Source organism: Phalacrocorax carbo, chromosome 2 (assembly GCF_963921805.1).
Source record: "Phalacrocorax carbo chromosome 2, bPhaCar2.1, whole genome shotgun sequence".
NCBI lineage: Eukaryota > Metazoa > Chordata > Aves > Suliformes > Phalacrocoracidae > Phalacrocorax > Phalacrocorax carbo.
In genome coordinates this window covers 107,527,358-107,554,097 of record NC_087514.1, presented here as the reverse complement: position 1 = coordinate 107,554,097, position 26,740 = coordinate 107,527,358, and the positions used below count along the sequence as shown (strand labels likewise).

Genomic DNA, 26,740 nt, shown 5'->3' with positions numbered 1-26,740 from the left:
AGAATCAAATCCAGATGTGCTTTGGTTCCCAGCTCTTCCCCAAACTCTTACAATAAAACGCTTTCCCACTTTCTCCTCACATGTCTCAGGAGAACCCTCTCTGTCCCACCTCTGTTTTCCTTTCCTTCTTTTATGACGCAATCTTGTGATTTGCAGGCATCTTGTTTCCAGAAACAGTTTTTCAAGCCCTTATCATTGTTCCTATCTGAAAAGGTTGCCTTTGAACAACCTGGGTCTGCTCCCTGTTCTCTGACCCGAGGATACTGTCTTGCTTTGCTCAGCTCAGTACAACTTTTTCCACTGACTTCAAGGGCCAAACGTTAACTCCTGTCCCTGCCGACCCAGGGAAAGGTGAAGTGTCTCAGTGCCTCCAAAGCAATACTCCCTGGTACAGCACAAACATGATGCTGCCATGTGTCCTTTTCATTCACTCCATGCTACCATAGAAGAAGGGAAGCCAAATTCCTCACTGCCATGTAAATATTATATTAGACACTGCAGTGAGGCTTTGAAATGTCAATATCACCTCTAATACAGCCAGCTGACAGAGGGTGCTGGTTTTGTTTTGGTTGTGACTCAGACTGTAGCAACACATCCTGGCAGAATTAAGAAAGCTATGAGCAGCCTGTTCTGGGTAGTAAGGGCATGTGCCATATTTTTATAGCTACCATTTTGGGATCATTTTAACTGGTGTTTTAGAAGAGAGAAAGCTACTTGGGGGATGACTTTGAGGGATGGCAGCTGTTTTAAGAGAGCAATGGCAGAGCCCTGTGCTCTGCTCATGGATGCCAGCTGCCAGCTTGCCTATCAGCCCACAGCGGCGAGGTGAAAAACACCCAACTCGTGGCAGGCCAACGTAGGCCCGGTTGCGGAGGCACAGGAGCACGCATGCCGCTCCTCAGCCTGCAGTGGGGCAGATGGCCTCCGACCACCTCTCACCACTGCCGAGGAAGAAAGGAGGCCAGAGAGGGGCAGTTTTTCACCGCGGGCCAAAAGGACACATGGTCTCCTGGTGAGGCGGCAGGAGGGTGATGTGAGTGAACAGGAGTGGTCCCAGCCCACCAAGAGGGGCTTAAGGGTGACAGGCCAAGGTGAAAGAAGAGACATCACTTGCAGCAGCTGCTTCAGCTGGGAGGAGAGACCTTGGCGATGGCTTCCTCTACCTACTCTTTGGCCACCTCTTCTTGAGGAAAAGATTTTTATTTTCTTCCTGGCCTTTTGTTCTCTGATGACTCCTTCATGCTGGCCTTTCATTCTAATGATAGCATAGCAGTGAAACCAAGCCACATCAAGGCCTGAAGGTTTCCAGATATAATCTGTAATGAAATGTAAAGAAACCTTGCAGGGTCTGACAAGTTCTCAGTCTCCTGAGAGAGGGACTTGTGAACTGACCTCTGGGAATCAAGTGTGCAGACCAGTAATGCTTTCCAAAGCAATGAATTGTTTTGATTAATATTTTTTTTCCTTCTTAATTTCACATAGAAATTGGGAAGATTGACCAAGATATATATAAGTACAACACCCCCGGATTCACTGGCTGCCTATCAAGGGTACAGTTCAACCAGATTGCTCCACTTAAAGCAGCTCTGAGACCTACCAACGCCTCCTCTCACGTCCACATCCAAGGAGAACTGGTGGAATCCAACTGCGGAGCATCTCCACTTACCATCCCACCAATGTCAGCCGCTACTGACCCGTGGCACTTAGACTCAGGTAAGCTGAGGTTCATGCCACATTAGATCAGTGGAGCCATCCAGAGAAGAAATACACCCACCTTCTTCCATAAGGAAAACCAAAACTGAGTGGATGTGATTCATAGATGACTGTAGGACTATAATCATGGGAGGAAATGCAGAGCTGCAATGACAGAGATTTGCCACCACTTTTAAGTGCAGTTACAGAATATTTTCTTTGCCTTTTTTTTTAATATTCTGTTTTATTTTTTGCTTCCGTAAGTTTTACACAGTTTGAATGTTGACTTTTGACGTAGCTGATGTGATAACACTTTCTCTATAGTATTGGGTGTGTAGTCAGCAAAAGGTTGCAAGTACAGATAAATAAAGTACGGCAGCATTTCTTATGCTGTATTCCTAATAAGTGAGTATATTGTAGTCAGCTTCATACAAAAAAAGTAAGTCTAATTTTAGGCATAAATATATTTATATGGAGTGCTGATTTCCTTTCTGAAATGTCTGCTTTACTTAGGCCATGTGTCATGGCAAATTCCATTAGCCATGATGGCATTCATCTCATGCTGAAAATGCTGGAAAGCCAAAACAATTTGCAGATCCTAGCAATCTCATCCTGCTTCATGACTGACAGTCTTTGAAAGTATACATTGTGTCTAACTTTAGAAACTTTTTTTCCCTCTTGCTTCTTAAGTATCAGATAAATACTTTTTTAAAAAAAGAAAATCTGTTCCCTCTAGATTTATATGGTCAGGTGTACGTTGACCCATCTCTTGTATTTTGTCCTCATTCTGATTTCACTTTTAGGGGTGTAAATTAGCACCTGTCCTGGGAAAGCAGATGGGTTTAGAGTGGTATATAATTAAAATGCAAGAGGAAAAACTGGGTCCATAATGATTTTGATATCGACTAGTCTTTGCCTGTTGTGTTTGGGGATGCATCTATCTGCCAGTTTTTATATGAGAGGGGACAGGTTTATATGTCTTTCTTAGAAGTATGTTCCAAGGTCATAACTTCGGGTTTTGGACTTTTTTTTTTCTTGCGATGTCAAGGATCTTCTTGCAGCATTTCATTTCAGCTCTTCTTCAGTAGAGGAATAGGGCAGATCTTTGTAAGGAGGGGCAGATATTTCAGGGCTGAGGGTCCCAAACATTGATACGAGCAGTATCATGCTCTAGAACCTGTCATTCCCTCCTTGCTGCCATGCCGTTTTAAGATTTTGGTATGTGTCTTCCCTGTTTATAACATGCAGTCTTCTACTGGAATTTTTTCATCACACATTAGTAGTCCCTTTCTTCTCTGAAATTATTAGGTCTGTCTGTACCTGAAGGTTATGTTCTCTGCTCTTCTTTCTATAAAAGCGCATTTCCTGAAAGATAACCTCACTGGCTCATGTTTTTAAAAAGTGTGCCATAAATTCTTGAGGATGCACTGCTGCTGTGAATCTTGTGCAGCTAATGGGTTTTGGTTGTTGATTTTGGTTGGTGTCTTTTTCCTACACTTAATTTGATGGCAAGCTAGTAAAAGACTATGGTGGGATTTACTGAAGACATTTGAACTGTTCCTAATAGCTCCTGGTGTTAAAAGGAGGAGGTCCTGTTTGTCCTTGCCACGTGCTACTACTCTTGTCCTTGTGTTGACTCAGTCTCATCTTGAAAACTTTTGCTGAGTTGATTCGGCTTTGTTGACTTGACAGATTACAAACTTATGCATTTTCTGTGGATTGATTTTAGTACTAGGTCATGGAGCCAGCGTGAGGGATATCAGGAAGCATACAGCATGCAATTAGGTTGGCTCAAGCTAGCTGCTAACTTCTCCTCAGTAAAAAAAATCTCATTGCCCTAGCCAGACTTGACTTGACTGTTTCAAGTCATGGGCAGACAGAATGCAAGTGACCCTCCTTCATTTCTGGTGATGGTAATCTTTAGTAAGACTGGGAGTTAGCGACCTGTCCTCTTGTCTTCTCCAGTGCTCTGGAGCAGTAGAAGGAAAAGATCATATTGTTTTAAAGCCTTCTAGTGAGGGACTGCTGTACACTGAATGGAGCAACAATGTCAAGTGACTTACAGCAGAAAGAAATTTCACAGCAAGGGGGTGGGGGGGCGTATTTCACTGGGGCAGGAGTGAAAGGACATTCAGTTGTGGGTGAACAGTTCCTGACTTTCACTCTGGGTGGCATTTCCATGATACAAAGAGGAGGTATCGCAGCAACTCATTTATCAGTATCAGGTAGGAACAACTCAGCCTTTGTAAAATTATCTCTGGTGGTCTGACACAGCTAGCTCTGTTTCAATCTCAGGAAAAAGATATACTGTAGACTGTGTAACCTTGCACACAGATGATCTTGATGACTGGTAAATAAAAATGTTTGGGTTTACTGTCACTTTGCAATAGCAAATTGGCAATTTTCACTGAGGATGTTTTTACGTTTCCCAAATCCTACTAGAAGACTTTAACACAAATTGTGTTGAAAGAGAAAATTGAAAAATCAGCAGTATAAGTAATAGTTCCCTTTGGCTCCAGAGCTGGAAAAGTCTTGGTACTCTCAGTGTGAATTTACTCCTTCACTAAAGCAGCTGAAAGGGCAAAAGCTCTTTTGAAATTCACAGAAGGACGTGTAGTGGTGCTAAGGCAAAAGCCACACATACTCCACCACAAAGAAATGGTTGCAAAGAACATAGCTTTGAAAGCAGCAGTTACTATGTACAAAGTCTCTCATTTCAGACGTTTTTGTCTGCAATTTTTATTATGTCTCCTATTTCATTTTAAATAGATCTTAACAAAACATGAGACTTGAGGATGGGTAGTTAGTAGTGAAAAGAAATAATCAGGAAAAATTTTGTTGCAAGTATCATACGGTTTAAATCTCATTCAGTGACATACTCTGCATTCATCCTGATTCATATTTTGAATTAAGTTTAGATTTGTAGCTTCTCAAATACTGTGGAATTGAACACTGAGGATTTAAAAATATTGTAGAAGGGGATCAAAGATAAGTGTCTAAATAGGACAGATACACCAGACGGCAAATGTAATGATCCTTTCACCTCTAAACTGCAGTGCTGGATCAGACCTTAGGGATAATTACTAGATGTTAAGCAGGTTCTGCCTGATGGGTGACCTACACGAAATGTTTGCCTTAAACTCTTCTATGTAGTTACTGTATGGACACCTCCTGCTAACTGCAAAATGTTTTGGATGCCCCAACAGAGAGGCTAAAGAGAAAATCATAAAGGCACACATCAGCCATTTGCAGTTGACCCTTACAGTCAAGGTCAGGGATTTATCAATAAGAAACCTTGTTGATTTGCTCCCCAGACAAATGGGCCATACAGCTTCGCGATTCATTATCTTGCACTTTCTATTAGCCTTGAATTCACATATATTGCACATTTACAGTATCATTTCTTTTTAAATGTCTTTGTCATTGTAAAAATGCCACTTCCCTCCCTCCCCACCCTGGCTGGCATTTTGCCATGCTATTGGGACATTATCTTAAACCATTATCTTGTTCAGCTTATGAGTATTCTGTTGCTATGGTGATCTTTTCTTGGCGATGATGAAGCACAGGAATTCAACAGGTCATTCTTTTCTAGAATGTGACTTTCTGGTGATTTAAAAAAAATTTCAGTAATCAAACCCAAGCAGTTCATCAGTATAGTTCCCTTCCTGTGTTTTCCTCCCATGTGTATTAGCTCAGTTCATGTCAGACAATCCAATTTGCCTTGGTTACACCAAAAGAAGTATAGAAAGGAGGCAAAAAAGAGCCTGATCAATGACCATATTGTTTTAAAATGACGTGTTGTCTAAACCCAGCAAATCACCTGTCTGGCATACATTTCAAAACAAGTTATAACTGCATGCCTTTAACTATATTAGCTTGGATTTTAATATCTATTACTGTAGTATATGTAAAAAAGAAAAGCTAATGACCAAGGGTTTTTTCTAATATCTCTCAGTTCAAATTAGCTAAGCTGTATGTCACTGATAACTGACACTTTGCTCATTGTAAAAAAGCAATCAAAAGCCCAAACAGGTGATTATTTTTGTAGTAAATAAACTCCACACCTAAAATGCCTTGTACTTAAAATCAGAAAATGCATATTATTGGGGTGGGGTTGTTCAGTTGGTGGGTGTTTTTATAAAGGTTCTGCAGTTCACTAATGAAGTTTCAGTTCCAAAGTTTTCTTATTTATATAAGAAATATATATATAGAATATATAATAATATAAATATTTAAATATAAATATAAATATATAAATAAATATAAATAAATATAAAATATATAAAATATAAATATAAATAAATAAATATATATAATAAAGATATATATATCTTTATAAAGATATATATATATATATATATATAAAGAAATATAAAGAAATATTACCTCTCCATTTTAGGTAAAATGCGCTCCAGCTTGCCAAACTACCTGATCTTGTATTTAATAAAAGCAAGAGATACCAGAAGAGGCAAGGTACATAAAACAGTTGACAAACCATTCTTTAACACCTCTGAGCTGACATGGCACTATGTCATTCTGTGTATGAACAGAATGGCATCTGGAGTGTTTAATGCAAGATTTAGTTAAACCCATATTGGCTTCAACATATTAGGAATTAAATGTAGCAGGATTAAATGCTACATCTGCAATGTTCTTCCAAGTGGTGTGACCTTTTTCTGACTGTACGTATTTAAAGCTCTTTATTTTTGTAGAAGGTGAAAGGCCTTGCCTTTTAAAAATCAACAGCTTACTTTGAAACCTATATTGAACATGTCTAGCAAAAAGATTGTGTGAAGTCATACACCAATGTCATGAAGACTAAAACATCTGCCTGCAGGATTAACTCCCTTTCTGTTACAAATTCATCCCTCTTTAACAAGTGATGGCAGGAGAAGAGAATGGGAGGGCTGAATACTGGCCATATGATCCAAGCCTACCTAATTGGCTAACTAATGATCTTTGTCAAGCGAAAGATAGCACTTGATTTCTGGACTAAGAGGAAGTGTCACTTGGGTTTTACTGTGACAGAGCTTGTTACAAGCAAGGTAGTAGGGAAGGAAAGAACAAAGGCATATGGCGATTCAGCCCTCAAAAATGATCTTAGGTTACAAACACACAAACAAAATGGTCTTCTCCTGGCCACAGACACTGAAAGAGTCCTGTACACATCAGTGAATCCAGCAGCGCTCATCCTCTCTAAGGGATGGCAGGGGAGCAGGGTCACCTCTCCAGGCTTCCTGCAAGGCGCAAGCAAGTACGGGCAGGGCAGGAGGGATGGAAGAGGTACACTGCTTTTGTTCTTGATGCAGCCTTACACATCTAAATTTCATCTCCTAGGTGTTAGCAAAATTAGAACAGGATGTGAAGGCAGGTGCTAAAATAAAATGCCGCTCCTCCTTTTTCAAGCATAGCAAACAGGATTACTTACTTGTACTGAAATCAGAGAATGATGTCAGATTCTCTCTTTGAAGTTATTGATCACTTGAGGTGGTTGGGTTTGCTTAGTTAACATAGCATGTAAACATTGAGATGCTCTTTATCTGCCAGTAGGCTAGTTTAATATTTATACTCCCTATACAAGAGATGGAAGATGCACTTGCAATCTGCCCTGCGGGCCAACAGTTTTTGGTGCATTTCTGTGATCAAGTTTCCTCTGCTGAGAGTGACCAGCATTCATCCCCAATTCTCCCAGTAAAAATTTTCTCTCAGAAGTCCATGGCCTTGACCTGAGTTGTTTTCAAACAGGAAGGTGGCTTTTTTTTCAGACAGTCAGGGACTAAGTCTTGCAGAAACTCACAGCTCAGTTTCTAAGCACCAAGTGTTTCTTGTAGGCAAGAAGGTAAGTGGTAACAGTTGTGCAACAGTTTCTATTTTCCTCATCCCCATCGAGCAGCTAACTAGGAAAAGCATCTGTCTGAAATTTGGCACAATAGTGCTTCATCCTTAAAGGGCTTAATTATGGTGCTTGAATTACTGTAAATCTCTCTATTGATTGGGAATAAAAATACCTCCCTCAGTCTCATCTAGTTCCTTCACACAATTATGCATAGCTTTCTCTTAATTTTAATAACATATAATTTCAGTGTGAAATTTCTGACACTCTGTCTAGTGTATCAGACAGCTGACAAACTGCCAAGCTTGTAAATTCTTCTGGCATTCACTGAGAGACCAGCATTGTAGCTAATTCATAAGCAGTGATTTGAATGTTAATGCTGCTACCTAACATCAAGACAAGAATGTGGTAATATTAAAAAGAGAGTGTTTTCCATCCTCTGCAAAGACTGTATTTTTTCACAAGTACTAACTTTAACTAGGAGCATAAGGATGGCATAAATTAAGAAAAAAAGGGACTAGAGAAGGAAGCATTTAGATGCCCGAGCACTTGATGTGACTGCCACCTTTTTTCTTTCCTTAGGCTGAAAAGCACTTTACTTCTTGTGTCAGAGGTTATTGTAGGTTACAATCAGGTCATTACAGCTATTAAAGTTTATTTTAGATTTAAACACTCCAGTCTGACCAGTTCCTCATCCCCAATCCAAGCCTTTCTTTTTTCATAAGTGGATGAACGCTAAAAGTGCAGAAGCTGATGTTGTTGTTCATATTCTGGCTGTGAGAAGCCCTTTCTTCCAATGACCTCAATTAATAGAATCTATAATTTTCTTTTTCTCCTTTTTTGTAGCTGTCATAAGTTTACAGGCTTATTTGGTATTCTTGTTCATTGGGTTGGATTTTTGGGGTTTTTGTGTTTGTTTCTTTCCTTCTTTCAAGTATTCCCCGTGGGTCCATTATCAGTGATTAGCTAGATACAGCTAGGCTTTGATCAGCACTTAACTCTACTGTTCCTTTGAGAGCACCAAAGCATTTCATATTCTACATTAATTATGAAGAGCATTATTTGTTTGTCTTCCTTAACAGGTGAAATGTAAGCACTGCTCATAAAATTTTCATGAAAGTGGTAGCTTAGGCCAGGATGACTAATACAGTGGTAGTTCTTTTCTGGAGTCATAGTGAGACCCAGTGTCAGACAGATGTTACTACCAGGAATTAAAAGACAGATGAGTTTAGGTCTTTGATGGATGAGGGTGCTATAATATGCTGCAAATCATTTGGAAATTTAGGAGAGCAAATGTTCAAAATACTACTTCTGAGGCAGACCTTGCTGAAATTCAAATCACAGATAAACACAATCCAAAAGTGATCCTAAATGTCTGCTCTCCTTTTAAAATAAGGAAGAAAATTCTGTAGTATAGAGGTACTAGTTACTAAATTTAAAAAGTGTTTTGGTCTTGCCTTGCCTTCCTGCTATGTTGTACAATTCCTCGCCTGTGTGCAGAAGACGGTGTAGAACTTACTCTTGGGAAATGACCATGCAAAGGGGGAAGCAGGGGATAATCATCTAACCCTTCCCAACAGACAGCACACAAATATTTTCCTTGTTTCATGTTTCATCCAGGACTGATTTGGGGGACTTTAAGCTGCAAGGATGGGTCTCCTTATAAGGCACAAGTCCTTCTGTCACTTTGCTAGGAAGATTCATAAAACTCCATTTTGTCCTCTGCTTAAGAGTATGGACAGCAAAGCTCGCCTGCAGAAGGAAAGTAAAAAGCTGATAATGCAGCCAATTCAGAAACAACTATCTTGAGTGATTGGGTTGTCAACTCTAGTGCCTAGTGGTAATAATTTGCGTTGTCCCAGTTATTGACCATGGAGCATTCAGTGAATTTTCCTCCAACACTGCCATTGTCCATTGTTGGCATTTCCATTGTTCACTCCAAAATTCATGCTTTTTTTTAACAGAAACATCCAACTACACTTTCTTGTATAATCCCCACTTACTTCCCTACACTGTCTCAGGCATTTGCATACAGGAGGGCTGTTCAGAGGACAATGTTTCTATTAATCCATCATTTCAGAGGATTTTCTAATTTATACTCATTTCTTATTGGAATAAAAAGATGTGATTGGAGACACTTTACACCAAAAATTTAAAAACACAGGTTTTGTGTTTTCCATCATCTCTGTGCATGCCTGCCTCTCTCAGCAGAACTCACCAGTAGCTGTCAGTAAGAACACCTGAAATTCAGTGAAAAATTCTTAGGGGGAAAAAAATGCAATCCTTCAAAATGTTTTTGAACTAACAGAACATACCCCACACAACTTAGTTTAAATAATTGGTCCAAATAACACTAATGTGTTGGAGGACTTTTTTTGTCATTTATGAAGGGGTTTTTCTGGTTTTGTTTCCCCCTACTCAAATTAGTGGGTTTTGATCCAATGTTAAGAATTTCATTTTTCAAATAATTTGCATTATTGGTGACAGAAAGATGATGATGACATTTTTTAAGTGAAAAGCCCTAATTTTTGCTTTAAGCTGCATGTCTGTTCTGGTAGTTTCAGAATTGCTATGTGGGTGTACTTTTTCCAATATCCTGTAACTTGCACCAAAAAAATTATTAAGCCTGTGACTGTGAAGACTTCTATTTCCATAGAGACAGAAAATGGTTCATATTAGGCATATACTTGTAACCTGCTAACACTACAGTTGAGGCATCGCTAAAAATTCAGGGAGTAATGACTGACCCCATATAGCATGCTAGAACAAAAATGGCCTTTTGCAAACAATATGGCTAATAATACCTTTTAAATATTTTGTGGTTGGGTAAGCGTGGATTTTTTTTTAAACTTGTGTTTAATATTAAAAATAACTTCAGCTAAGTTCTCCATTCTATACTTAAGCTGATGTCAGTAAGACTTTAAACTCTTAACAGAGTTCAATGTTAAACAGTCTTCCCTCAGAATCTGCTCTCAAATGTCTAGAAAAGCAAGATTAGCTGTAGTTTCCTTCCTTCCTCTGTTTTCAGCTTGGAGAAATAGGGGAAAAAATAGATTAATTAAAAAAAAAAAAAAAAGGAACGTTCAATACAAAATTTGCCCTGGCAGCATGAAAAGACAGCATTTTAAATACAGTTTCAGATTTTTTCTTCTTTTTCTGAATTGTTGTAGTCTGCTTGTCTTCACAGAGCCTTGTTTTCAGTCTTCACAGAGCTACACTCAGAGGGAGAGCAATGGGTGGGATGGGCATGGGCAGTGGGATGAGCAAGAAAGGCCAACTGGAGTCTATGGGTGGTAAAGTTCACCTTTGATGTAGGGCTGAGTAATGGAGTTGTTTACTCCTGCTCCATCATTTCTGTGCAGGTGTTTAGAGTCTCTCTTGTAATCCAGTCCCTTTAGAAAGGGGAATACGACTGTGACTGCACATTAGTTTCTACTATCAAGAGTGAAGCAATTAGCTTCTGTACTTACAGTCTGTAATAAGGAGTGCTCTGTAATTTCAAACGTAGCAGTACAGTCTCACCTCACCAGTTGACGTAATTTGACAAAACACAGCCAGAGAGCTTGCTTTTGTTTTCCTCTGTGTTACGGTCCGGTGGGGAAATGTATTACTGAATGCATCTAGTGTCAAGCATTTTCTCAAAATCCTATCATGTCAGTGAGTGTTTGCTCTCTTTGCAAAGCTCAATTCTTGGATGCCTGGCTGCAAAATAGAATTAAGAAGAAGGTGTCATAGTTTGCATCTCTGCTTTTATTTTATTCTCTCACTGCTCTACATTTAATCTATGTCTTGATTGTGGGGGGTTTTATATACCTTGTGATCACCAGATCCACTTATTCCAGTTGCTTCTCCAGTTCATATTTAGTTAAAAAACCAGCTGGTCTTAATAATGGGAGAATACCTCTCAAAATTGTGGACATCTGTGAAGCTGAAAGTTCACAGCAGCCTTGCAACACTGGTTCTAGGCTGAACAAACACAATTTCCATCATTTCACAGGTTTCATCCATTGTCTGTTTCAGACCTGTGATGATCACTCCCACTCTTCCTTTCTTGGAGCAAATCTAAACTGTATCTTCCTTTGTAATGTGGTGCCTTTCAACTAAGACTTGCCCACTCAGTAAAAAAAGTTCGGTTAAAAAAATTGCTTCCAATGGCAAGGAATACACATCCCCTGGTAAGTGTATGTCAAATTGAGATTTGCCATTTACTTTGTACTTCTCAGTCCCCATTTGGTTTTGGTTTTCCCCTTGCCTTTACTGAATAGCCTTTTGCTCATTTCTCTGCCCACACCTACCTTCTGGACCACTTCTCTACTTTAACAGGGTCATTTTGCATTTCAACTTTGTGAATCTGAGAAAGGCTTTTTTGTGGGATCCATTATAAAAACTCTCCCTCTGAAAATGGCAGATGCAAAATCAAGCCTACTATAATGAAACAAAATTATCATTCACTCTGTTAACATCTAATCTTAATTATGGTCTGTTGATCCAGTCCCATCTCCCCTTTCCATTCAGTGAATGCTGCAGTATTGCAGCTGGCTGTAGCAATGAGCATGCTTAGCATGACAGATGATGGTGTGTCTCCTACTGCATTTTTGTGGTCATCTAAAATTTCAGGTCTCATTAAAATGATAGCCAAAACATGGATTTTGCCTGCAGTCAGTCTTTAATCACCCTTTTAGATGCTGCAAAGTTCCTTTAACCCCATTTACCCTGAGGCTAATAATAGAAAGTTGAAAAGTGCAAAACATAAGTTCAGGCTCTGTAGATGTACTCTGTGGTTATTGAAACTATAGCCTCCTAAACAGCAGCCCATGAAAGAAAGAGAAAGCAAAGTATGCTCTGTCCTTTTATGTAAGCTAGCTTCAGGATTACCATGTTTGAAGCCTGTGTGGGCTTCACGATGGCCTGCTGTGGGAAGACAGGGTGCAAAGAACAGCATCATCCAGCTTGGATTCTGGAAGGGAAGCAAATGAAGCTATGTTCATAAGCCACAGATGACCTTAGCATTTCCTGGTACAGTTCAATCCATCCCTACACTAGCTGTAGGTTTTAGGACAATGCCTTTGGTGTGTCCTGACAGCAAACCAATAGCTTTGTGCCACAGCTGCGTGAGCAGAGGATTTCAGGGAACTGGCAGCACATCTCTTTGACCAATATGTAACTGTTTTCCTGGACAGATTAAAAGCTCTTTGCTCTGTTCTTCATATTTTGATTCATACAAGTGAAACCCTGGCTGCTCAGAGAAACCTAAGGAGGATTCAGAAAAAGTTCCTAAGGTAAGGAAACCTTTCCAGTACAGTCCCCAAACCAGATGGGAATCAGCTGTTCAAAAGCAACCTTTGTAGACCAGGTAATAAAGGAAAACTGAATAGCCCTATCCATGGCCTCAGCTAACAAGTAGCATGGTTTGTAGACCAAAAATCCTGCAGTATCCTCCCCACACCCACCTTACATTACATTCACAACCCACTTGCTGTCCACAGCGGTTTTGCAGGGTGACTACACAGAGTAACTGCAGCTCTGTGGAACATATTTGCTGTGGGCAAGTCATGATTTGAAGTTGTTGAGGTACAAGTATCAGGCAGTGCAAAAGGGCTTGCTGAGACATGTAGTTAGAATTAATGTCACAGTGATAATGGAAGGATCTGAATAGGAAAGAGATGTTCCCAGCTGCGATGGAGAAATAAAGGCACACACTTGTCCATTAGCAACTCACTATGTACTTCATTTGCATATTATAGCCATGCAAGCTAGTTATTATACCAGTGTGATTTAGATTCCCATGAAACATGAGAGTCACTAGTAACAATTTTATCTGACCAGACATTTTAAGACATTTTAGGAGTTATTCTTTACAACCTGTGAATGGCACTCTATAGTCTTTGTGCTTCAGAAGCATCAGTATTACTGTTGCCCCTTTATCAGCCTACTCTAACACGTTCTTTCCTCGTTTAGTTCCTGAATTTCAGCAGCAGTGGAAGAATCAATCTCATTAGTTGTCTTCTTCACAAAGTTGCTTAATATTGCTGAGGAATGTGCCTGTAGTAAGTTCAGAGACAAATGATCATGTGTCTGAATGATACAACTGCTATCTGAAATACCTGCACTTGGGTGCCTGTTGGTGACAGTAGTCTGTTGTTAAGCTCACCTTGGTGGGTTAAGGAATGTGCCTCATACATTCTCTTCTGCCTAATTGCTGTGGCAGGAGTTACCCTTATGCAGTTCTTAAGCCCCTGGTCTGTAGCTGGTTTTGATCATTTAAGAAACTACTGTTGTACAGTAGAATTTCAAAGAAAATTCCTCCTAAAAAAGAATATAGTAATGCATTCCTTTCTTCCTCCTCTATCCATTCAGTAAAAAAATGGTATAGACACTTCTGCAGCAAAAGTTATTCTATAACCCCACATTTGGCTGAGATTTTAGATATAATTTTTTAGTCCAAAAAAACCCTGTAATATAAAAGCAGGTCTCCCCCTGACACAAGAGTAATAGAATAGGAATTAATTAATTATGGTGATAATACCTGCCAACGCTGCCATAGGTGCTTTAAAAAAAGATTCATGAGTGTCTAAGCTGCTTTTTTTATTACAGCACTCCTGGTTATTCAGCAGTTGCAGCAGGGCACAACTCATGCAATGTACAATCCAATCTGATGGTGAACTCTTGCTGAAATAGGTTGTCCCCTGCTCCCAGACACATGTTCCTGTTTCCTCTTTGTCAGAGGTGAGAGTCTCATAGTGAGTCACATCTGCTTCTAGATCCAATGGACATCTCTTCCTGAGCATGTATGATGACTAGGTGAAATGGAAAGCGGCCTTGGATGGAGGCATTAGGGCCAGTCCTAGAAGCAGCTCTCAGACACAGTCAAGGATGTAGCTTTACATCAAGGTTCATGTTTTTCATTATCCTGCAGTGTACTTCAGTGTCTGTTGAACATCATAACTCATGGTCTTCCATCTGCTAGGAATCCCTTGTAGCATAGCCATTGTGATATGGCAGCTTGGGAGGGATCATGCCGCCATGAACAGCAGCCTTCCTCTTTCTTCACATGTCACTAGTGCCATGGTCCTTGAAACAACCTTTTAAAAGAAGATAAAATATACTATTCAGTTGAAAGGGAAGGGGGAACTGTGACCATTTACGATTTCTTGTGTGGGGACACAGGAGGGCAACTCCAAACCAAGTGGCAAGTGGTAAGACTTGGTAACTGCCTGTGGTGCTGCTCCTATGGCAAGGGGCCTCCTTTTGGGTTAGAATGACAGAGGGTGATTTTCTTGCAATTTGGCAAATTGATGCTTTTCTACAAAGTGTTATTTGGGTTTAGGATTTTCCTTGAGGTACAGGAAGGGCAGGTTTAAAGTTAGGGTTTATTTTCCCACTACCAGCACTTCCACATATTATGGACCATGTGCCAAAATGCCTCTGTAGGAAACATTCATAGTCCCGCACAGTAAGGTTCTTTGGAGCAAAATCCACTGATGTGGAATCAGGTATTTATTTATCTTCTATGGGTTTTAGCCTGGTTTGTTTCAGAGAGGTGCAGAAATGCTGTTTTCAGAAGCCAGAGCACCAACAAATGTCAAAGGCATAAGTGCTGCTGGCAAAAAAACCTGCTGGCCAGGTCCCCTCCACTGAGCCCTGAGAAATGCTCTTTTTTGTCCCACAGGTCACCAGGCAAAAACTAGCTGCTCAACACACAGCTAGTTTGACCCTCTCCCAGAGTAGGCACACAGAAGGCTACTCTAGCCCCAAACCTCTTTTGAGGCCATGTGGTGATCTGAGGCCATGTGGTGATCTGAAGCCATTCACTCTTTTGTGCAGCTGCTTTGTGATGCAAAAGGAACCTTATTATGGATTTTACTCTATGCTAACAGAAAGCCAGTTTGGGTATAGTGAATGCATCGCTGTTCTGTAAAGGCAAGTGATTAATACAATATCACCTAATCCATCAAGCAAGGAAAATACAACTGGGTTTTAAATACAGACCTAAGAAGTAATTAATATTTTTTATTATTTTAACTGTACTCAGTTAAATACTTTTAAAAACATTTTCTTTTAAAAGTCCAGTGGCAAAGAGAATGATTGTAACCACTCATCTAGCTCTTTGGGCTTGCTTAGACACTGCGATGTCTACTTGCTATATCTGACTATAAAGACAATGTTGATGATAGGTTTAATTGATGAGATTGCCTTTGAAAAGCCTCTGTGATATTTTTTCGAGGTTAAAACCAAGACCACCATCCAAATTCTACTTTAAATCCATACTGATTCCTTCCTTCCAGCTCTACCTTTTTAGGTCGCTGGCAGGCGAGCACTAGTACGTCTGGCTGCATTTCCTTTCCTCACCTGTCTGCTGGAGGCTCTCCTCTCCCATGGGCTCTCCTGCCTGCCATGCCTCAGCTCCTCTAAGTCACAGTCTCGCATCTTAGCTCCAAAGCACTTCCAGCAGCACCTAAACTGCCAGATTTGGCTTTCTTCTGGAGTAGCAAAGGTGCTGGCACATGTTTCTTTGGGACCAGTCTACAGGACGACCAACAGAAAAATGCAGCCACTTGCTTACCATAGGCTGTGCAGCAGCAAAAGGGATGGCAGTTTTTCTTTTAAAGACCTTACAGTTGTACCCAGTGGTTGTCACTAAGTCCAGGAAACTGCAGAAGCCTTTCATGGATACCAGTGACAAAGGCAAAAATCTATAATAATATGTACAATCACACACATTTGAAATAAAAGTTTTTGTTTGGTTTGTGCTAAAGGAACTTACTGAATTTTTGTTAGTAGAGTAACAAAATTACCTCCTGTATTAACAGCAAAGTTTACCAAGAGTACCTCCTTTATTTTAATTTTATTTTTGTTAAAAGGAGGAAGGAAAAAGTTCTGAGGGATTAGATAATAGTGGAAGATATTTTTTTCCTTTCTTCTTCTGTGGGTAAATATCTAGGGATCACAATTTTCTTTAAATTGTGTCTGAGGACATTGGATTATTTCTGAACTACTGTGTGAAGTTTCACTGCTATTACAACATGAATCTTTAATTCCCTATTTACAGCCAGTGCTGATTTCCCATACAACGGTCAAGCTATAGGAGATGGAGTTAACAGAAACTCTGCCATTATTGGAGGTAGGAAAAATGTCTACTTTTCTAAGATACTTTGCAGTATGACTGCGATGGCTGAATTGCAGTTGGTAACATATTCAAGCTATTTGCAAAGAGCCGACTATGTAGGAAAACTACACCTGAAGAAAGTTAAATAGAAATTTGTGTAAGTCCAGTCAGACACATTGTCCTAGTGAAATGGTTTGGTCTCACTTAGTTTGTCCCCTCAGATTCAGTTTTAACCAAATCAACTTACTGATATTCATAATCCACATATTAAGCATCCATGCGGGAAGCTACTTTGCAATAGTTACTTATCTTAACAGAGTAATTCATTTATAAGAAATGGCAAGGGCACTCTTCCAGTTACAGCAGATTCAACATGAATCTATGTCAAATACTGTTTGGTCCACCATTAACAAAAATCCCTCGTGATCCTGCCTTGTTTTTAGGGGCCAAGTTCTGCCATAACTTATGTGCTGGAGAGTCCCATTCAGTGTGATAGGTGATGCGAAGTAATACCAGAATTGGAATTTTGACTTAGCATTCCATTGAAGATATTCTGGCCAGCTCCCTCCAGAAATAAGGATCCTGGTTAATTTTATGCACAGGTGCAATTTTCTCTGCCGTGTCCCATAGTACAGAAGTGTTGCACCATAACTCTCCTGGGAGAAGTTTGGCACTGCACCAAATTCTGAAGGCATGTAAAAAAAATTGTAAAGATCAGCCTAATAGCTTTCAGTCAGTTCTAAATGCATATAAAATGACATTCTGGTGGTGGTTTTTGTCATGTAAAGCAACACTGAGTATAGTAGTACATGCAATCTAATGAAATTTCTTGTTTCTTTTCCCTGGCCCCCTCAAAGGTCTATGTTTCCATATCCTGGTTTAGATTAGTTGCTTTAGTGCTGATCTTCTATGTTATTTTTCCTTTTTAATTCATATTTTTATTACTACTTAAAACTTTTACTTAATACTTTGAAACCTTACAATACTAGAAGGATAGCATTGCATTCCACAGAAAAATTCAGGCTACACCTGAACAGTCTGGCTGCCCAATGCATCAGTTAACAAAAGTGGCATAACATAGTTCTGGCTGATTACAAGTTTTTTTTTAATCTGAGAATTTTACAACGGCTTCATCCTGGAAGATCCTCATGCCTGTAGAGAAGGGCCAAAAAAGGAACAGTGCTGTTTTAGCACATGGTTACCTATGCCTAAGAGGGTAAGATCTATGTGACTTCTCCATAACAGGGCTGAACCCCAAATAGACCATTGCAGGGGAAGCCATTAAGCATAGGTCTGACAGTAAAGCAGTTACACCTGTAATTATGGGGAGCCAGTGCCCAGTGAGTGAGAGTAAGCCAATAGAGAGCCAAGCCAAATTTCAATGACACAATGAGGGGCTATGATAAATCTGTATGGCCATTGGCTGGAAAGTATACATCAGTAACTCCATCATCAAAGAGCTGTCCCGGTATGACATGTCACCATTTCACCCCGGTGTTTTGGGAGCACTCAGCACCCTCTGCCTCACGGTTAGCAAAGCTCACCTCTGTAAGTAGGTATTAATGTTGAAGTTTACCTACAGGCTGAAAGTCACTAGCAGACTCTACTCAGGGGCATTTTGTATATAGTGAAACCTATATATAAATATTAGAGTAGTGGAAACCAAGCAAGCAACTGTGGTTATGTTTAGCTGCCCAGGTAGCTTTGGCCTAACTCGGAGGAGTTGTGGGATCCTTTCTTTGTGTCAGAATCTGGTGTCCTCCTCAGTAGTGGCATCGTTTCTTTCCTCTTCCATGTAGGTGTCATCGCAGTGGTGATCTTCACCATCCTCTGCACCTTGGTGTTCCTGATCCGCTACATGTTTCGCCACAAGGGAACCTACCACACCAACGAGGCCAAAGGGGCAGAATCAGCCGAGAGTGCTGACGCTGCCATCATGAACAATGACCCCAACTTCACGGAGACCATCGACGAGAGCAAGAAGGAATGGCTTATCTAAGCCCTCGGGGCCAGGGCGTGGGGTGGGATATGGGCTGGGCCAGGGTGGGAGACTGGGATGATTCTTGTGGTGGGGAGAGAACACTCTGCATCGGATGCTTGAGCACACGTACAGTAAAACGATCAGCACAACTGGAGGAGCAAGTGACAGGAAAATACCCCTGAGACTGGATGAAAAAATAGAATATCTCAAGCATTTAAGAAAAAATACTTTTTAATATTTATTTACAGCAAATTGCCCCTTCTGTATCCAAACAACTACAAAAAAGAGCAGTTTTGCAGCTTCAGAATTGGTTAAAATTTTCAATAATACCTGTCTATTTCTGTGTGTGTTTAAAGGTGTTCTGGATACCTGTGATGAGAAACGGGGCTGGTTTTTTACATTTTTTTAAAAGCTGTTTGAAACATGGATAGTTCTGTCCTGAGAACAAGTGGCAGACCTTTCTTCCCGGCGTTGGGTTCCTTCATGGCTGGCCAATTCCCCACAGGCTGTCCCACACCTTGATAGTATCACCGTTCATTTTGGTGGTGTTGAACAGGGGTTCAGGACTGGGGGTGGGACAGGGTGGTGAGGATTAATGCAAATGATACTCGCCAGTTTTTCAACATGTCATCAGACTGTGCCAGCCCTGGCAGGATCCATCTTCTTGACCCAGGCACTCTGTTGATTGCATATAATTCTCATCAGCAATGTAAAAATACTGTTATTATGACTACTACTACCAGAGAGGATGATCATAAAGCATAGGAGTTTTTCTAATTATTATTATCATTATTATTATTATTATTTTGTTGGTCTCTGAGGGAGGATGATGCTGTGTGAGTCTGTAGACCTAGTCTGTTCCTGTGTCTTTGGCTATGGCACTGGTGAGCTGATGCACGTGCCAGTTTAAACTCAGATCTGCCTGTGGCATAGTGGCATATACTGTACTTGGGCATACACATTGTAGTAGGGGATTAGAGCCAGACTTTGTTTGCTTCTGTTTCTTTTTCATAGGCTGTCACAGAAATATTAGTACAGCTCTAAGTCAATGCATTTGAACCCATGGGCTTCACATAATTTTTTTTCCAACTCTAGAATAGCAATTTATTCTTTAAATCCTTTGTTTCAGTCCCTTTGCAAGGAAAGCCTGTGCTGGCAGTGTTTGCACAGGCAGGAACGTGAGGCAAAAGAGGCTTGGAAACTCTGCCCAGAGACCACATGAGAAAAACACAGCACACAGTGGAGAGTTACTTTTCAATACAGAGATTTACCTGAACTACTTTGCTGTCTTTGTAAGGCATTTTTAAGAATAGCAAGGCCAATGCCAAGTGTAGCATGGTACCCCATGTCCCCTCTCAGACCAGGGAAGTTGTAGGTGTCTGAGGCACCTGAGGCACTTTGTAGAAAAGGCAAAGGGGCAGCCTGAAGACCTAATATCCTTTGATGGCAATAATGTAGCTTTAGTTTGCCCTCTGCAGAGGAGTGTGGTTCTTCAGTGGTCTGATTTGGTACGAATTTAAGGCCTTAATGGGCAAGTTTTTGCAGGGGAATAGAATGAATGAATTAATACATTGCAGGGCATTTGCTGCATGCTAAGAGAATAGAATAAATGCCAAGAATTTCCTGTAAAAGTCTTTATGCTCCTGACAGTACTAAATTTGCATTATCTTTAATATTGCTGGGTTTACTATGCACAGATTTAATCCATTTTTCTGTACAAGATGTATTTTTCACCCAGCTCTGTAATCTACTAAACTGAACAGTGCTGGCATGTTTAACTTCCTTATCTCTTCGGTTGTATCATCGTATTTTTCATTATTTTCATTACATCATTAGTGATGTAAAATGAAAAAAAAAAAAGACATGGAAGAAAATATTGGACCAGACAAGAAATTTTTAAGCACAATTTGTCAGACGGACAAGGGTTTTAAGGACAGTAGCCTAAAGTCCTCTTCTGGATTTATTAAACATAGACATCACAGCAAATCAAGCCCATTGATTTCCTCTGTTTGTGGATTTGGAATTAGCATACAAAAAAAAAAAGGACTGTTTCTCAGGTAACATTATGTGGCAGTGGGTTTCAGGTAGGCATAAAAATCACCTCTTGTCAGTCTTGTGCTCTTCAGTGTTTTGCCTTGCCTCCAGTATTAAGCTCTCTCTCTCTTCTGTTTAACTGAGCAGATGAGTCCTTATTCTTGTTTGTGGGGATAAGTCTCCATCCCTTGGAGAGTATCAGCACAGGATGGATCTAGCCTGCACCACTAACTACTTAGCAAAATACATAGCAATCACAGACATCTTTGTAGGATGAAAAGGCATTCTCTTTTCTATATTATTTTGCATTTTATTTTATTTTAATGGTATTTTAGTCCACTCTGAAAAACATCCCTGCTTGCCTTGCCTGCAACGTCTAGTTACCAAGAGAAGTGAACATAGCATCATTTGCCTAGATTGTGATTTGGTTTGCAGCAAAAGGTTACTTACTAATCTGAACGTAATGGCTGGGAGGAGGATCAGATTCCATTCTGAGAGACTAGAGGCCTCTGCAGCATCACGTGGGAGAGACAGACTTAGCAGCTACAGTACAAATTTACCAAATGCCTCAGCATGGCACTAGAAGGGAAAGATGGCTTGGTCTCTGTGCCTAACCAAGTCCTTGCTGAAGCTAGGGACAGTTGCCTGGGTTATGGTAGTGAGACCTGTGACATCTATTCACTGATTTTTCTGAAAGATTACCAGCTAATGTCCCACAACCCTGTAAGAAAATTTCTGACCAGCAACCTTTGACCATTGCACAAACAATAGTTGTAAATGAGTGTCTTAAATTTGAAAACCAGGTTTTAAATTTCTGAAATCAAGTTGCAAGCATCTGCATCTCTCCATTGACTGGATACCATGGACCTCATGTGAAGTTCATTAGTGCTGTGTTAAAATGTTGATAATCTTCAGTCTTGTCACTATTTTCATGATACAGTCACTTTCATAACTCTAGAAATTCTTTTAATTATTAGAATTCTTGTTTCTTCTTAAACTGGACCATAGACGTGATATTGTAGACTAGCAGCTGGTCTCTGTATATGTATTTGGTGACTGTAGGCAAATTCCTGCCTGTCTGCTTTGTATTTAATTTCTGAGAATGGTGTATGTTTAATTATAGGCAGTGGTCATTCAGCAATGTAGGAGGGCAGCAGGAGTAGGCTCAGAAGTAGCTTGTATATTTTGCTAGCACTATAACTATTCTGAGGATTTCTTCCTCTGCGAGCCTATTATTGAAGGCTGAAACAACATCCATAGTTTACTTCACACGCTCTTATTGGTGCCAAAAATCCATGTTGTTTAACAGGTACTATCCATATGCCTGTAGTGGGAAAACCTGTTGGAGGGGAGAGTGGACTGTGCTTTTATAAAACTCTGTACTTTCCCCAAAGAATATTAAAATAATCAGCCGTTTATCACCTCTTTTTAGCTGCGTCAATTTGAACTGTGCAGGAAAATGTAGCTTCTTATACTGGTTGGGGAACCGAAGTGTCTCGGTTGTGTTTCTGAAAGGCTCATTCCCAATTCCATGGGAATTGATGGCAAAACTGCTGCCAGGCGGTGGGTAGAGCAAGACTAGACTGGAGACTAGGGGTCTCAGTGCTAGTGAAATAATGTAAGCAATATTTTGGATCCTCATTCATGACAGATGCAGACCACCAGGTAATGAGTTGTGGAGCTCCAAAGAACTAAAACAATGGGAAACTAATTTTGATGTCAACCCAGCCTTGAGGGGAAATCCACAATCCAGTCGGGTGGTTTTGAATCAAGTCTTTCACACACTGATTATTCCCTATTGACTAATAGAAAATTCAGATGTTTTAAACAGGAATATGTTTCTTTAATTGGTGCTGGAGCATTTCTGCTTTGTATTTTTCTTGTCTTAAATGTTATCTATACCTTTTATATCTCTTCCAGCAGTTACCACTTCAAAGATATGGCAGCATTTTAATATCATGCTCTAGTAGCATGATGTATGTGAAAGGATGGTCATCATAAATATTTTAGTAAGACGCCAAAGCCATGGTGCATACATGTAGGATCATTGTAGTGATAAGAATTCAGTTTAAGAGTCTAGTAAATAATTACATTTTAATTAAAACAGTGTCCTTTAATGCCAGATGCATCTAATTTCCAGGGTATCTGTTGAAATGTTAAGCTATCTCAGTTTGACAAGCAATATCTTTTAATATGGTTTCTCCCTTGAACAGTTTTACATTCCAGCAAGCATGATGGTCCTGAAAGGGTGTCATTTTTGAAAAGCAGAACCTGAATTATGTTAATCAGATTTATCTGTCCTAGAGAAACTGAACAGAAACTTTGCCTTCTAAAAGCAACAGCATGTAAACTAAAACGAAAGGATAATGTGTACATATGCCTAATATCTTCTGTGAATGTCTCTCCTGTTAACTAAAGTTCTATTAGAAACCAGTGGTAAATAAAAAAAAAAAAAAATTTAAAAAAACAACTAACCAAAAAAAAAAAAGAGAAAGAAATCCAAAATAGTTTTAATTACCCTAACAGCTGTTTTCTCGTGCTTTGTATATTCTGATCATTGTCTCTATTTTTTTCCTTCTCTAGTACCAGGAAATCAATTAGGAAAGGACAGAAGTTGGAAAGGCCTCTTAAGAAAAGACCCATAGTACATGAAAAAAGGGACTTCAGAACACAGTTACACATAAGAAGAGAGGGTGCTAAAACCAGGGAGGATTTAATAAAGTGCAAGTATGTTCCTCCTGCATCAGGCAGCCCTGATTACCTGCTACAGAGAATCTCAGGCAGTGTAAATCTGTAATTGCTGAGGGGGGGGTGAGGGTCTGAGCGTAGGGTTTTGGTAGAAATGAAATTACTGCCTTTCTGAGCTTTTTCCCTTTCTGATCACTTTGCAGATAGCAGCAAGCAGTCTGCCATCAGTTCTCACATTTGTTATTGCAGGCTCTGTGGCATTGCCAGCTTCACTAGAGTTACACACTCTTGTGTGGGTTAAGTGTGGGTTGTTTGCCTTTCTTTTCTACCATAGCTCTGTCCTTTCCTTCATGAATGTGAGCCTTTTATTGAAATTGTCAAGAAAAATGTATGCCCAGCTCAACAGACTTGTGTCTGTTCCTTTTAATAAACTACCTTGTCAGGTTTTAAAAAGTTCTTAGGAACTATGTTCAAGTGCACTTGAATGGGAGAGTGTGACATCTAGGCAAAGAAGCATCAATACAACAACCACCTGAGCCAGAGGGACTGTGCTTGTCCTAACCTGTTGCTCTGTCTACAGTGTGAGTTGCCTTAACTACTGACCCAAAGCCCCGGCCCCGTCCAAGACCCTAACTTACTTTGTGGACTATAATAGTGGCAAAGTCCTGTTGTGATGCCTTGTGACCATGTTTTGACTGTTCATTTGTACTGACTGTTGTAACCCATAGAAGGAGAGTTACACTTTCTAGAGGAGTATATTTCATTTACTTAGGAAAGCTCTAGAACAAAGAGATGGGAGTGAAGGTTCGAGTTTAAAGCCCTTCTAATACTTGTAGACCGTGACACAGACAAGAGTCTTTGCTTCTTGCTGTCATCATGTGTATTTCACTACAGCCAGAAGTATGTGGGTATGCACATGCACCTCTGAAATCTAAGACTTCACGATGCGATGTCTACAGCTTTTGGGTAATCACTGCCATAATGTGGGTATATGGTGGATAAGTTACCAAACTTGCTTCAAATCCATGAGTCTGCAGTGCTAGCAATATCACTCAAATGCAATTTTGGAGATAAACTCAGACTTTGTCCTATAGTATTAGGCACATATGGTACCTCAAATGAGAGCAGACTTGGACCTGGTTACTGAAAAGAATTTATTTAACAATCTGTAACACAAATATTTTAACATCCTTTTTAACTCTGACTTTCACCTATAAGCAGGCTTCTTGAAGCACTATGCTCAAAATGCTGATTATGTCAACAGCTTAATAACCAGGAAGAAAAGTGGCCAATTCATGGCTTCTTTACATAAGGAGGGTTTTTTTAGAAGTCACTTAAAGTGAAAAAGAGAAGTATGGTATCAATAGCCTCTTTCACAAAGAAGTGTTTCTTTTGACTGTATTTCTATTTTCAAAACACCATACAAGAAAAGTTAAACAGTTGTTCCATGGGATATAAAGCACAACCAGAACGGCTTCTGTGAAAAGTGGGTAAGATATACTCTGCAAGTATACATAGAATCAAGTAACAAATTTAGTGCCTCCCATTCTTTCTGTGATGCTGTGGAGCTTCCAATAACATCTACTTATGCTCCCACTGCTATTTTTCCCTTAACTGAAGAATATATGGATTGAACAACAAACATAAGAGAAAAGTGTGTACCTTTTGTTTTACCATAGATTAATGTTCTTGCTTGGTATGCAATACAGTAATAGGAAATAGCAAATGGTTATTTCCTCAGATTTCATAGCATTAATTCTGCTGTCTCCAAGGGTCAGAGATGTACTGTCATATTAATTATTAGAACCTAGAGATATTTATACTGGTAATATTAAACAACTGGATTCTAGGAAAGGCCTGCTCTAAAAAATTCTTATTTATTGAAAACCTATGTGAAGACAGGTAGAGGACATTTTCTGACAAGTAAGAAAAGTAAATTACTGGAATGATACTAGAGCAGAAACCATCTGGGGGAATGTTTAGCATGCTGAACAATAAATTATACCAGAAAGAGTTTCTTCTTGCCCTCCAGTTAGGGTTTCAGGGTAGGTATAGTGCTGCAGCTAGTCATATACCACCATGTGTGCATTGCCGTTTTGGCCAAAATATTTGCTCTTCTCCCATCTTTCACACACTTTAAAACAGGCTTTTGCAAGAATATAGCTGAAGATAAGAAACTTAAGCAAACTGCTCTAGGCTGCTGGTGAGAGCACAGACTCACAAGTCCCAAGCTCCTCCTCTACCTGCTGGTTTGTCCCTTGCTTAGATGACAATTCTCAGATGTGTTGCTACCTGTCACTGTCTGTTGTCCCCTTTCCTCCATGTCACAGGACCAGAGAACAGCCCAAGCTGGAAGGGACCTCAAAAGACCTTCTGGTCCAATCTTTCTTGGGAAAAGGAGCCTACGTGATATTATCTAGCATCCTGTCCAGTCATGGTTTTTTCCCCACTGACTCCATTTTCAGGGCTGTAGACTATCAACAAGCTCTTGTGTATGACAGACTGAAAAAGTCACTGGAGCAAGTCAACAAACTCTTGAATCAGCCACAAAGCAATAATTTTAGATGATTCGTATCAGGTGGAAGCAGGCTTCATCTGGAACTTCTCCAGCCTAACAGTTCTCCTACATTTAGTCATGGCTTTGGTTAGCAATGGAGGAACCAGCCAAGTCTGTATTTTTTTTTAAACCCATGTGGAGGTATGTAAGATAAATAAACGTAGCTGAATAAAGACAACGTAACCATGCCCTGTATGATAATGTTTATTCTCTAAACTATGCACCCTCATGCTTACGCTTCATGTGTCACTGAAGGCATCTGACCTTGGCACGGTCCACAAATCATTCACAAGCTGGCCCAACAGCCCTGTACTGCTTTGTCTTAAAGATCTCTGTTGAGTAAATGTTCAAAAATAAATCTGTGGTTTGCCATCATAAAGCACTGGACACTGTATCAACAGCTAGTTGTTATTTATTTCTGTTATAAAATCAAGGTCTGTCTACAGACTTTTCTTGTGTAGCTTGCACTAACAAGACCTTTAGCCCTGAAGCATAAACTACTGCAACAAGGCAAGGTAGAAAAGACAAATTCCCTTTGCTGTACACCCTGAAACACAAAAGAATGTCCCTTTTTTTACACAGGTCCTGGTTCAGGAGTAAGATCTCTGTATGCATCTAATGTCTCCTTCCTTCCAAACCCCCACTACCACGCCAAGGCTAGCACAGCAAGAAATTGGCTGACAGTTCTGGGATTTTTTGCCATCTCGCCCTCTGCTTTAGAAATGCTCCCTCTCACTGATAAATTAATCACCTTTCACTGTCATCTTTAAACTCCTTCCCAGCAATGCTTGCTACTTTGACCCAGGTGAAGCCTCTCACTTTCCTAAAATATGATTTTTGTAGTGGGAG

At 40.0% G+C, this 26,740-nt stretch overlaps 1 protein-coding gene across 1 annotated transcript in view; it reads left to right on the top strand.

The window, feature by feature from the left end:
* The window catches only part of CNTNAP2 (contactin associated protein 2), a 1,195,621-nt gene extending 1,176,970 nt beyond the window's left edge, over positions 1 to 18,651 (top strand). The window contains exons 22-24 of the mRNA XM_064443813.1: positions 1,483 to 1,713; positions 16,575 to 16,646; positions 18,431 to 18,651. Of these exons, the coding sequence (XP_064299883.1) occupies positions 1,483 to 1,713; positions 16,575 to 16,646; positions 18,431 to 18,630 (503 nt within the window). The 3' untranslated portion in view covers positions 18,631 to 18,651. The remainder of the gene's footprint in view (positions 1 to 1,482; positions 1,714 to 16,574; positions 16,647 to 18,430) is intronic.
* Positions 18,652 to 26,740: the final 8,089 nt, after the last annotated feature.